This window comes from Teleopsis dalmanni, chromosome 2 (assembly GCF_002237135.1).
Source record: "Teleopsis dalmanni isolate 2A chromosome 2, ASM223713v2, whole genome shotgun sequence".
In the NCBI taxonomy this organism is placed as follows: domain Eukaryota; kingdom Metazoa; phylum Arthropoda; class Insecta; order Diptera; family Diopsidae; genus Teleopsis; species Teleopsis dalmanni.
Window position 1 is genome coordinate 244,493,534 of NC_051847.1, and position 13,847 is coordinate 244,507,380.

General features: G+C 33.3%; 1 protein-coding gene across 1 annotated transcript in view; it reads left to right on the top strand.

Annotated features, from left to right (window-relative positions):
* The window catches only part of LOC119677237, a 9,914-nt gene extending 6,695 nt beyond the window's left edge, over positions 1 to 3,219 (top strand). Inside the window, exon 2 of the mRNA XM_038088508.1 lies at positions 7 to 3,219. Coding sequence (XP_037944436.1) covers positions 7 to 3,219 — 3,213 coding nt within the window. The remainder of the gene's footprint in view (positions 1 to 6) is intronic.
* The last annotated feature ends 10,628 nt before the right edge of the window (positions 3,220 to 13,847 follow it).

Genomic DNA, 13,847 nt, shown 5'->3' on the forward strand with positions numbered 1-13,847 from the left:
GATAAGGTGGCTATAAAAATTAAAGCAAATCGAAATAATTCAGTGTCATCGGCTGTAACAGTTTCTAAAGGAAACAACAATTGCAAACTGTGCAATGTAGACAGGCACCCACTGTATCATTGCCGTAAATTTTTGCAATTTTCACCATCTCAACGATTGGATTGGGTGAAAAATCAACAGCTCTGTTTTAACTGTTTCAGAAATGATCATGTGGTGAACAAATGTTCATCAAGAAGTTGTACCAAATGTAATAAAAAGCAAAACACGTTGCTACATTTGGAAGTTACAAAACAGAACATTCAACTTAGCTCAAGTGGGTACAACACCGCAGTTACCACAGCGACAGCAAACACATCCACAGGTCATCGTGATTATGTTCTCTTGCCAACTGCAAGAGTCAAAATAATTGCATCTAATGGAAATACAAGTGAAGTCCGAGCATTACTAGACTCTGGTTCGCAAGTGAACATAGTCTCTGAGCGTCTTGTCAAAAGGCTCAATATAACAAAAACAAAATCGTTATTGTGCATAGAAGGTATAGGAAAGGTGCAAAAAAATTCAACGCAGCGAGTTAACATCAAATTGCAATCACTTAACTCAAGGTTTACTACAGAAGTCGAAGCGTTTGTGCTTCCAAATATAGTTCCACCTCAACCAAGTTGCAGTTACGATATTTCCAAATGGAAGGTCCCTAACAGCATTCAGTTAGCAGATCCAACATTTTTCCAACAAGGGAAAATTGATATTTTACTCGGTGCGGAGTTCTATTTTAGTCTGTTAAAGAAAGGTAAATTAACGCTTGCTCCTGGGCTTCCAGTCTTGCAAAATTCTACACTTGGCTGGATTGTCAGTGGCAAGGTTGCATCAAATACAGACACATCAAACGTTTTATGTGCAGTTTTTGGCGGTGGGGCGGAGGTTGTTGATAATAAATCATCGTTAGAAGATGCAATTGAACGATTATGGCGAATGGATGAGGTGAATACAACAGAAAGGACATTATCCAAAGAAGAAAAATTATGCGAATCTCATTTTGTGCAGAACGTCCATACAAATAAAGAAGGACGTTTTGTGGTAAGGTTGCCGTTTCTGGAAAACTCATTGACGTTAGGGGAATCTCAAGAAACAGCTTGGAGAAGGTTCATCAGTCTTGAACGACGACTAGCAAAAAATGATGTTTTGCGGAAACAATATGTCCAGTTTATGGAAGAGTATGAGCGATTGGGTCACATGACTGAAGTAAACTTGGATTCCATGTTGACTCCAAAATATTTCATTCCTCATCATTGTGTACTAAAACCAGATAGTACAACTACTAAACTTCGAGTGGTGTTTGACGCATCCGCCAAAACTACATCTGGACACTCGTTGAATGATTTAATGTATAACGGACCGACAGTTCAAAGTGAACTCTTTTCAATTCTGCTCCGTTTTAGGCGACCACGGTTTGTTTTCACCACAGATATCGAGAAAATGTATCGTCAAGTTTTGATAAATCCTGAAGATCGGCGTTATCAACTTATCATTTGGAGAAGCAGTCCAAATTCTCCGATTCGTTATTACCAGCTAAACACAATTACATATGGAACTCGAGCAGCTCCTTACCTAGCAACAAGATGTCTGCAAAAGATAGCATCAGAAAACAAGGTGAATTATCCATTGGGAGCTCAAATCCTGTGTGACAATTTCTATGTTGACGATGGACTCGGTGGATCAGATAGTTTAATTACGGCTATTGAAGCTCAAAGGCAATTAATCCATATTTTAAAGAAACATCAGTTTTATCTACGGAAATGGAGTGCATACCATCCTCAACTTTTGAAAAACATTTCTCAAGATGATCAAGAGGTAAATCTAGATTTTACTAATGATAATAACGAGTCAATCAAAACGCTGGGACTATTTTGGTTGCCCAAGGCGGATTTATTTGGAATTAAGGTCAAAATGGTTACTGAAGGTATAATCACGAAGAGAGTCGTTAGTTCTGATTTAGCTAGACTGTTCGACCCACTTGGGTTATTAGCTCCAGTAATAGTCAAAGCAAAGATTTTCATACAACACTTATGGCAGTTGAAATTATCTTGGGATGAACCACTTCCTACAGATCTTTGTACAACATGGTCAACATTCAGAGAAAACTTAAGTACTCTTGAAAATCTTCAGGTGGCAAGACATATCTTCAGAGGCGAGGTTCCATCATCAACACAGCTACATATTTTTGCTGACGCATCTGAAAAGGCATTTGGTGCTGCAGCATATGTCAGAGCAATTTTAAAAGATGGTAGAATAATAGTGCGACTGTTATGTGCAAAGTCAAGAGTAGCACCACTCAAAAAACAAACGCTACCGCGACTAGAACTATGTGCGGCAGTCCTAGCAGCGAAACTCTCAGCAAGAGTGAAAAGCGATCTTCAAGAGAAGGACCAGCCGGTATTTTTGTGGACTGATTCAGAAATTGTGTTGTCTTGGATCAACTCACAGTCCTCATCATTTCAAACATTTGTAGCTAACAGGGTGGCAAGAATTCAAACTTTAACTCTGTCTGAACAGTGGCGACATGTTAGGTCAAAAGACAACCCAGCTGATGTGTTATTAAGAGGACTTTCAGCAAGGGCGTTGTCAACATGTGCACTTTGGTTTCAAGGACCGTTCTTTTTGCATGGAAGGCAGGAAGTATGGCCACCAAGGTTTTCATCATCATTACAAGTTCCAGTCGATCTGGAGAAGAAGAAGGTTGTAGCTGTAGCAACTCAAAGCAATGACGCAGATTTCATATACAGCATTCAGCACAAGAATTCATTTAAGACGTTACAAAAGATAGTAGCATATGTTCTTAGATTCACTAACAACGCAAGAAAATCAAAGGAGTCACGTGCCACACATATAGTACTTAGTGCCAACGAATTGGATGCAGCATTAATGACTATAATATTTCACATTCAGGGTAATGATTTTCATGAAGAAATCAAACACCTGAAGAAACAAGGTCATGTTGATAAATCTAGTTCAATCAGTAGTTTATCTCCATTTATTGATAATGCAAATGTTCTTAGAGTAGGAGGACGCTTAGAAGCCTCATCATTACCATACGATTCTAAACACCCAATGCTGATCCCATACAATGATCCATTGGCAAAATTATTATTCGTGATGTTCCATGAAGAAAACAAACACTGTGGCCCACAGGCACTATTGAGTACAGTCCGACAACGTTTTTGACCGATTAAAGGTAAATCAACAGCCCGGACAACAGTTCAGCGATGCATTCGATGCAACAAAGAACGTCCGCAACTATGCCAACAAATTATGGGCAATTTACCAGAATCAAGAATAACTCCTGCAAGACCCTTTATTAATGCTGGTGTAGATTATTGCGGACCATTTTGGATCCACTACAAGGTGAGGGGCAAAAAGCCAACAAAGGCATATATTGCTGTCTTTTGTTGCTTTTCTACAAAGGCGGTACATCTCGAGTTAGTGACCGACTTATCAACAAATGCTTTCATTGGAGCATTAAAACGATTTATAAGTCGACGAGGGCGTTGTTTGAATATTTACAGTGATAACGCAACAAACTTCGTAGGCGCCAAAAACCAGTTAGCAGAATTAGAAGAAAGCATTTATTCTAATGAAGGACAAGAAGCAATAATCTCTGTCTGCAGTACCACAGGAATAAATTTTCATTTTATTCCACCAAGGGCCCCACACTTTGGCGGTTTATGGGAAGCATCCGTAAAGTCCGCAAAATATTTGTTACTACGCAGCGTTTCAACAGCATCATTGACGTATGAAGAACTCGAAACAGTAGTGGTGGAAATTGAAGCGATATTAAATTCACGACCATTGACTCCAATGTCCAATGATCCAACTGATTTGACAGCATTAACTCCAGGACACTTATTAATTGGAGAAGCTCTTACAACTCATGTAGACACCCGATCGAAACCAGAAAAACACACGTTATTGTCACGTTGGAACCTAGTTTCCCAGTTAAAACATAATTTCTGGAAACGCTGGTCTAACGAATATTTGATGGAACTGCAACAACGTAACAAATGGAAAACACAATCTGCCAACATACAGTTAGGAGACATGGTTATAATCAAAGAAGATAACGTCCCAGTGATGCAGTGGCCCTTGGGACGAATTGTACATGTGTACAAGGGTACAGATGGACATATCCGAGTAGCTGATGTTAAAACATCGGCAGGCATTTTTAAACGCCCAATTCATCGATTAGCTATACTGCCTATAAATACAGATGATCAACCAACAATGGCTGAAGGTGATCACGAAGTACCTCCTGACAAGTTAATTATGAAAGATAGAAAAGAGTCGTATGAAGAGCCCAAGACAAAACGTAGAAAACTGCCGACCAATTTGTACTGTTCTGTATTACTTACACTATTACTGATATTGCCAATAGTAATAGGATCTCCAATTGACAATAAAAGGTTTGGCACAAAATTGGGTATTCACTTTGAAAATCTGGGCACAACTGCCATATCAACCACTGAATGGAATCTACTAGTTTATTATGATTTAAGTCTTTATTGGACGGAAGCAGCAGCTCTAAACACAGGAATAATGTCGCTACATCAAGCTTGTCAACAAATGAAACCAAACGCATCATGTGCGAATACAGTTAATCACTTTAAACATATTGAATCCGAACTACAACTCGATGATAAATTACTTCATGACCATCGCTCCAAAAGAGGAGCAATTGACCTTGTAGGCAATATTGCACATTCACTGTTTGGAGTATTAGATTCAGAATATGCCAAAGGAATGTCAAATATAATTACAGAAGTGAAACAAAATGAAATACAATTATTAACGCTATTTAAGAATCAGACATCAGTTGTCGATTCAACAATCAACATAATGAAGAAAGATAAAATAGCAGTTCAAGAAGGTTTTGACCACATTGACAACGAAATAAAGGCATTGATAAATTCAATAAAAGATACAAATAGAGAGGTAAATCAATTACGGCTCAATCAAGTTTTCAATGCAGGAGCCATTCAATTAACACTGGTAGCACATAATCTACAGAAGATACAATCTGCCATTATAGATGCTCTAACTGATACTCATCATGGAAAAGTGAATCCATTGTTATTGACACCAACACAATTACAAAAGGAAGTTAATCAAATCAAACATCATTTATCACCATCATTAGAATTACCGATGCCAGAAGATGAGTTAATATCCCTTTACAGACTAATGAAGGTTAAAGGTGGAATCACACAGCAGCATGCAGTTTTTAGTATAACACTACCCTTGATTGAACATGAACGATTTGAATTGTTTCAGCTAATTCCAATCCCGAACTGGGTAAATGACTCCATGACGGTAATTGACTCCTGCAGTTCAATTTTGGCTATTAGTACGCAGCATGATCAATATTTTCCTCTTATAAAATCCGAATTAAGTCTTTGTGAGACCATTAAGGAAGAGGAATTTCTTTGCACCAACGTCCGCATACGATACAATTTTGGTTCCGAAGTATGTGCGTGTGAGGTCAACCTATTCAACAACAACACAATACCAAATTGTCGGTTGAAACACACTATCAACAAGCTGACCTGGATTCCATTGAATCACAAAAATCAATGGATTTATGCGACATCAACATCTTCACGAGCAACTGCAGTATGTAATAAGGAAATCATACCACTAAATCTAAAAGGTTCAGGTTTATTGACGATAGATCCAGACTGCGTGCTTAAACACAACTTTGTTTCCGTGCAAGGACAACAAATAATTGCAAGCACGGCAAGATATTCATACAGTAGTCTTGGTACAATCTCCGAATTAAGGCTACAACCCCCTATGAAGACATCAGATGCTTACAGCGATAACAGTACACTGTCAACGATACGTAACAACCAATACGATCAACAGCTTAAAGAACTCACAGTATTGCAGAAGGTGTTGCAGTCATACCAGATAAATGATCTTCCAAATCAATTTCAGTCACACAAGTACCACAGCTTCACCATAGCTTACGCTGCACTCGTTATAGGGCTGATATTAATCATAATCATGATGAAGAAGAAATTGCAGAAAAAACATGTTGAAATTCCATCCGTTGAAGAAGCCACCCGCACGACACCTATTCCCATGCCACGACGACAGTCACGAGAATTCGTTATCAATATATAGTCGGACTGACTACCTGACAGCTAGAGGCTCATATTGTTGAACGGTTGTTCAACGCGGGGGAGAATGTTGAATATTTGTTTATATTATGTTATATTATTATATATGAATATTTTGTTGTCATTAATTTTGTATGAATAATTTGTTATTTTTATTTGTATTGTAATAATTATGTTAAATATATTTGGTGTAAAAAATAACGTTGTCAATGCAATGCCCAAAATACGTCATACGCTTCTGTTGGCACATGAAAACAAAAGCGTCAAATTTCGTCTGCAAGAAAATGCACTCTTGCAGTTTGCAATAAGTTCATTGTTTGGCATGCATGGTCAAGGTTATTTTAGTTAATTTATTTGTTGTAAAGTAATTATCAATTTTAAATAAAAGGCACAATTGAATTTTTGACAATGCAATTGATGCGAAGCCACATTCGTGATTGATTCATTTCTTTAGCTTTGTAAATTTAGTTCAAGTGCTGAATTTACGTCACAAAAGCGCCTATTCACTGGATTTAAGTGTTCAGTGACTAGGATAACTAGGAAAATCGTCGAAATCTCTGGGTTCAAGTACTCAGTGGTTTTCTTGTTTAAATAGAATCAACATAAGTACTGGATTCAAGTGTTCAGTGCTTGCAAATAGTTGATTCCAACGTTGATCAGACATTTTGGTTTGATCGAACATTTGGTGACCCCGACGTGATAGTTGGGAACGTCGGTGTTGGAGTATCGTTTGATCGAACATGCGTGTTTTGAATATTTTTCGTAACCAAATATGCACGCATGCAGGCACGCATTGATGAACGCGTCGTTAAACACTCACACACCGCCCGCTCTCAAGGAGTCAGGATCTGGAGAGGGGACTACATGAAACTGCAGGTTGCATTAGTTATGCTTTTTAGTTGGCGTGTTAATGAAGGTGGCGAAGTTGAGTTGATCCAAAATACAAATGAATGCATTTTTTCGAAAAAGTTTCTCATTTTAAAAATTCAAAATCTGCCTTTACACTTTTCTTCGCTGCTTACTAGATGGATGGATGGCTGCTTCAGACCCGCACTTCAGACCCGGACACTTGCTCATAATAACGCTCATAATAATGTGTGTTGCTAGGTGCGTATGCGTGCGTAGTTGTGCGTGCAGTTCGGAGCTGGCGTGAGTTCTATTAATTTGCTACGTGCGTTGCATTCACATTTGCGTTGCATTTTCCAGATTTTTTCACTTGCATTGCATTTGCAATATAATTATTTTGAGTTGTATTTTGTAGTTGTATTTTTAGTGTTAGTACATATTTTTTAAGTTTAATATTTTTTTCCTGCTTTTTTTAAATTTTATATAATTTTTTAATATAAGTGCTGTTTTGTAGAAGTTTTACTTTTGCTCACGCATGCATACATTTTTAAGTATTTTCTTCATTTTGATATTTGAGAATTTATTTTTGTTTTGTTTTTTTTTTTTCAAAATAAAAAACTTGACTAATGCAACATAAATTCTATTGCAATTCAAAAAAATAATTTGTTAAAAAATATACTATTTGGCATTGCAGTTCAGTTTAGCATAAAAATGTCAATGAATGCATTTTTAAGTTTTGTTTTGTTAATTTTAATATCAACTTTGAGCTTTGCAGCTGAAATAAATGTAATGCAACGAATAACCTGAGTTTGATATTAAACTTTTTAAAAGTCTCAAAAGTCACTTAAGCACTTTTCGTCTACATTTGAAAATTAAAAATTCATTTTGAAAAATTTTTTCCAGATTAAGTATCTTGTTATATTAATAGAATTATCGAAATATATCCTTTACATTCAAGTTTGGGTATGAGACTTTTTGCAGCTATAATATATACAGGGTGGTCGTAGAGACTGCAATCAAATAACTTTTGAACTGGTGCGAACACAGCGCATATATATAGCCAAATGATCACGATGTTATTCCCTATAAGGAGTACTTTTGCAGTATTTTTGTTTCGATTTTTTGGAAAATAACTTTGACCGTAAAGGAATTTAAACATCTTATGGACCTTTGCCACACTTGAGTAAAATTGAGGATTAAAATAAGTTTTTATAACAGTTTTCGCACAGTTTACTGCATTTAGTAAAATGAAATTTTACTTATGCTTTGAGGTGTTGAAAAGATGAAGAAACCAATACATGTATAATATTTTTCTTGTGTCTGTTTTCGATATATTCTATTTAACATTTTAATGAGCATTTTATTTTTAATGTGAAAAAATAAAATCAAAAAATATTTCATCTAAACACACACATACACAACCAACTTGAGTTCATGTTAACGCATTTTCAATCTGCAGAATTCATTAAGTGTAGCAATCAGCAAAAATGAATGCACCAAAGGTAATCCTCCAAAATTACTCAAGTATGGCATGAGCCATACATACCATACAAACAAACAATGTTTTTGTGGCTAGAGTATATTATCTGAACCACTGAACCTTATAACGTAACGATAATCTTACAAAACGCTATGGTGTTCTATAAGAATGGCTACTCAACTAAATTGTTCGAAAATGAGTTAATATTTGAGACAAATTCATCCCTGTGACGAAGCAGATGTATGGGTAGGAATATAAGTTTGAGGAATATAAAGTACGTCTTGTTAGATATAGTTTTATTATAATAATTAAAATAATAACTAAAGTAGAGCATAAATATATCATACAAGCGTACAACACTAACCAACAAATACTCTGCAACTAATTTAAAGTGCAGTCTTAGGAGCTTTAAAAAGGAGAAGTTTTTATTTTACACCTTTTTATTTTACAGACATCTGACTGTCGGGAGGTTTTTCATTAAGAGAGGGTCTAACTATTTTCACTGACGGCTCTTAAATTGTATTGTCGAGGTGTGTATAGGAAGTGAAGTTTTCTAAGGATTAAATAAATCTTTTTATCATAGGCTTTCTGAACATTGCAGTATTTTTCAGGTGAAGATAATCGCTATTAGAGATGCAGCTTATTTGGCAGTAGATAATATATTTAATACGAATATATACATACCGCCAGATAGTCAAGCTGTTTTAAACTCCTTGAGTTCAGTCCAAATTAAAACCACAAATCCAAATGAAATGTCAAAACAGCTTCACATTTCTCTACTCTAGATTTCTGTTCATAGGCAACTGTAAAGCAGACATGCAGACCAGATGGTGTGCTTCAGGTAATCATTCGGAACAGTTAAAAAATGTGGACATATCGTTGACATTATGCAAGCAGTTGTTGAATTCTTTTTGAGTTGAGCAATGTAATACAAGATGGGAGGACTTAACAATATGCAGGTATTTGTATATAATTTGATCGCGTTTTATTAAGATCCAGCAATTTCATTGACAAGTCCCGTAAAGATAACAATTTTATGGTAGATGTGTTGATAAGTCATAGTCATTTAGTAAACCAAGCTAGAAGATTGAATCTTCCACTTAATCATTCTTGTCGCAGTAATGGAGAATACGATGAAAGCGACTAGGGGCTTTCCTTTTTAAAGATCTCACGCAATTCCAAGTTATCCATTTACAGAGTAATGTTAGCTTTACCATAGATTCAAAGTGGTTTTTAAACTCTTGAATTTCTTATAAGGTAATACAATGGACTAATAAGACTAATTGGATACTTAGGATGGCAAATATAATTTTAAATAACCTAATATTCTGAATATTTGTTATTTATTTATTACATTCTATAAAATTAGTAAAGCCTAATGATCGACTTAAACAATAGGGATTAGCAGAGAAGAGTCAGATTTCATATTATTTCTCATTTTATATAATAATAATAATTATGCAGGTATTTAATAACTTTTGTAAAATAAAACTAATATAAGAAATGCAATCGTGTTTCCTGTTTAAATAATATTTTTCGTATTTCGTATTTCGACAGCAAAGGTCGTCGTTTATTCCAATTTTACTCAGTTACATTTCAGTTTTATTTAATTTATATTATGTACACTTAAAGCTTAAGATAAAATGATTAATTGAAAAATTATAGTCACTTTAAAAAATTGATTTCATGAAAATTAATGTACTTATGTGCACATATGTATTGGTGTACTTTGTGGTAGGAGTAGGAGTGAAATGCGTTAATTGTTAATATTTATAAAAACTCTATATGAAGGCTTAAGTAGGTGCAGGATGTTGAAAAATGTATATACATACATATACGTATAAATAAATCAACTACTTATGTATGTATATATATACTTACATACACATGTGTGTACATAATTTAATGAGAGTTTTTTTTCTTTTTATACATATATACCATTTTGGTATTGTTTTGGGTAAATTATAAAGGCGACCACCAAACTGTTACATACTACACATACGTACGTAAATATTTACTTATATATATATATATATGTATAGATTTGTATACACATATACCTCTATAAATATTTACTTTGTTTGTATAAATTTTTTATTGCATTTTCAATGCTCAGTTTGACGTTTTTCATTGTTGTAATTTTTTTGTTTTTTTTTTGTTTTTTGTATTTTTAATCGACATTCGCTTGATACGTTATGTCAGCAGGACATAACGTGGCACTCGTAAAAATTGAAAGGACAATGGTGTTCACTAAAATTTTATGAGTGCAAGTATTTTTTATGCGTTCGCTGTCAATATGGAGTGTGGAATGCAATTCTGTTGCAAGCAGACGGACTGACTGGCAGTTGCAGCGAACTTTTTAAAATGTTAAATATTTGCCAACGCGTTACGCCGAATTAAATTGCAACTTTTTTTGGTACTTTACGAATTTTACAATCGAACATATTCAATTTTTATCCTTATGTTATATATAATTGCTCATATATATAAGAAATATATGTATTAAAAGAAGAATATATTTGCATTTGCTTGCATTTGACTGCATTTATTTGTTCAATTATAAATAAAAAACAATTAATCTGTCATAATATGCATTTCTATAATTCCATATTATTCAATAAAAGGATTTTTAAATTTATTTTTGAATAAAAATTTTTTTAAATTAATTTTTAAATACTTTTTATAGTTTGTCATGTGTTTGCTGTTATAATTATAGATTATATAGACTATCGTCTACATGTTCTGAAGATAACTATAGATCATAGTCGTAATATCGGTTCATAATAAAATTTATTTATCGTTTTTTATAATTTTATAATATTCAAAGAGCGTCATTAGAACCACTATTAATTTTTTGGTTCTAATATGGTAACAATATTGGAATAGGTAAGGTTAGGTCAACGTATAACGACTGTCTTAATGATCCCCTTAAACCTATTCTTCAATTTTACTAGGGTTTTAAGCAACTAAAAGGTTTTAAAACCACATTCTACCTTCAGCAAAGCCTAAAATTGTCTTTAGATCGAGATCTTGCTATGTTTTATAAGATATATATATGACCTCTTATTCAAAACACTACAAAGAACAAGACGACTTTAATAAATAGTTTTATATAATTCCTTGGAGGATTCCACTGTTTACCACCGCCAGCTATTTTAGAGCCATCAGTAAAAATGGTTAGAACCTTTCCTAATAAGGGACAGCCACTATTCCAGTAACATATATAAAATATTATTATCGTATATGTCAAATGTTTAGTTATGCATTGACAAAACTTTTTCAACAAAACCCAGTACTGTAAGTTATACTGAGAACAATATTTAAATGATTTTCACACTTTATGATAATAAATTAAAATTTGATATGAACCTCAATCAGGGGAATTGTATATTAACGTGTACTTCTAGTAGCACAAGAGGGATAAATCCGCATATATTTTTGGAGTAAATTATTTAATTTTATAAGTATTTATTATGATGTACAAGTCGTTTCGTGGTCTACCTCGACTAATCCTTCACTTTAGTGGGGCCACTTGTTAGACGGTGCGCTGTTCCAACGATATATATATATATATATATATGATATACTATTACTGAGAATTATTTCAGAAATTTAATTATTGATTATTAATCATTTTATTTTTGTTATATTAAACAAACAAGTTGTATTCAAAATTGAAATAAATTATAGAAAAATTGAACATATATGACAACTCATAGTTTATTTCTATGTTTACCATAAAAGGAGTTCTAATAGTTTTGTTTGAATTTTCTTTGTATTGAAAAATTTCTTTGAAAATTCTTAACAAGACCAAATTTTAATTACTTTTACGCAGTTTTAACCCTCTTGCCCCCTGCCATTGTCTTAAGCAATAAAAATTAAAAACGAAAAAAATACGCATTTTATTTTTGTACAAAATTCTATTTGCTTCTGTTCTTCGTTAGTTAGTTCCTTGGGCAAGTCACCGTCGTCTATGCAATACTTTTTCTTCCTCTTCCTTTTCATATGCGAATTCATAGTATGTTGAAATTTTATTTTCAATGTTTTTTACTTGGTTTAATACAAAAAAAGAAAAAAAACATTGAGCTTCGTTGTAGTTGTTGTCATCATCAACGTTATAGCCTCAACGTTGTTGTCACATGTCCTAACACAACAACAAATTGGTTAGAACGTACAAATTTAAAATAAAAACGAGCTTTAGAAATATAAAATACAACAACAACTATAGAAAGCAAAAATAAAAGCAAACACAACAACTATAAAATCATTAGAAGCTAAAAATGAAACAAAATGAAAAGAATTTGCCCTGAACGAAAACAAGACGAGTACAAAAGTAAAAGTAAAAACAAAAACAAAAACAAAAACCAAAACCAAAATGTCTAAGCAGAATTTCATGCGTTTTCGGTTTTGCTTAATGTTGTGTGCAATGAAATTGAATGAAAGAACTTTTCATACCCACAAAACATATGTAATGAAGTTTTATATTTGTGTGCATGTGTGTGCCTGTGTGGATGTGTGTGTATGTTAAGGTTTATACGCTTTACACTTGTGCTTATCTGTTGGGCAAATGTCCACTTCCATAACCAAAATAAGTACGAAAGCATATGTGAAAACAGATAAAATTGCTTTAAAAGAAATTGTACACATTTTCCATACATACATGCAGTTCAAGTACACATACGCACACACACGCATAGTCTCATTTGTTTAATGTTGGAAAACACTTGCATTTACATAGTTAGGCGGCAATCATGTGTTGACAGTATACCAATTTTCGCAGTCTATTTTACTGGTTATAAGCTAGTTTTCATCACAATTTCTGTGCCACTTTCCTATAATTTTGTTGCTATTTTCTGTGTGTTTTTTGCTTATTTTATTTGTTTGAATTAGCTGTAAATATAAATTTGATTGTCTTGAAGGACCTTTTTTAATGTGAGGGTGGGTAGAGAACTAAAATATCGTTGCAATATAAACTCTGTTATTGTTGTCTCTGTCTTTACTGTGCAGCATAGTGCAATTTGATTGGTTAATAAAATTTAACTCTTAATGCATTTTAAGTTTTTCCTATAAGTTACATAGTTAAGATGATATACTAAGTAATAATTATTTATTATTAATAAATTATTATTAATAAAATTAAGTAATTATTTATAATAATTTTTAAACATATTTGTTTATAAAAATAAAAGAAGAGAAGAAGAACTTTTAATACACCATTGTTTAGTGTTTACTTTTATAATTAATTTATATATAAAATATAATTTATATTATATTATATTTTGATTATTTAATAAATGTGTTTTTTTTGCTTTACCAATGTTTTTTGAAAAAATTTGATTTAACTAATATTA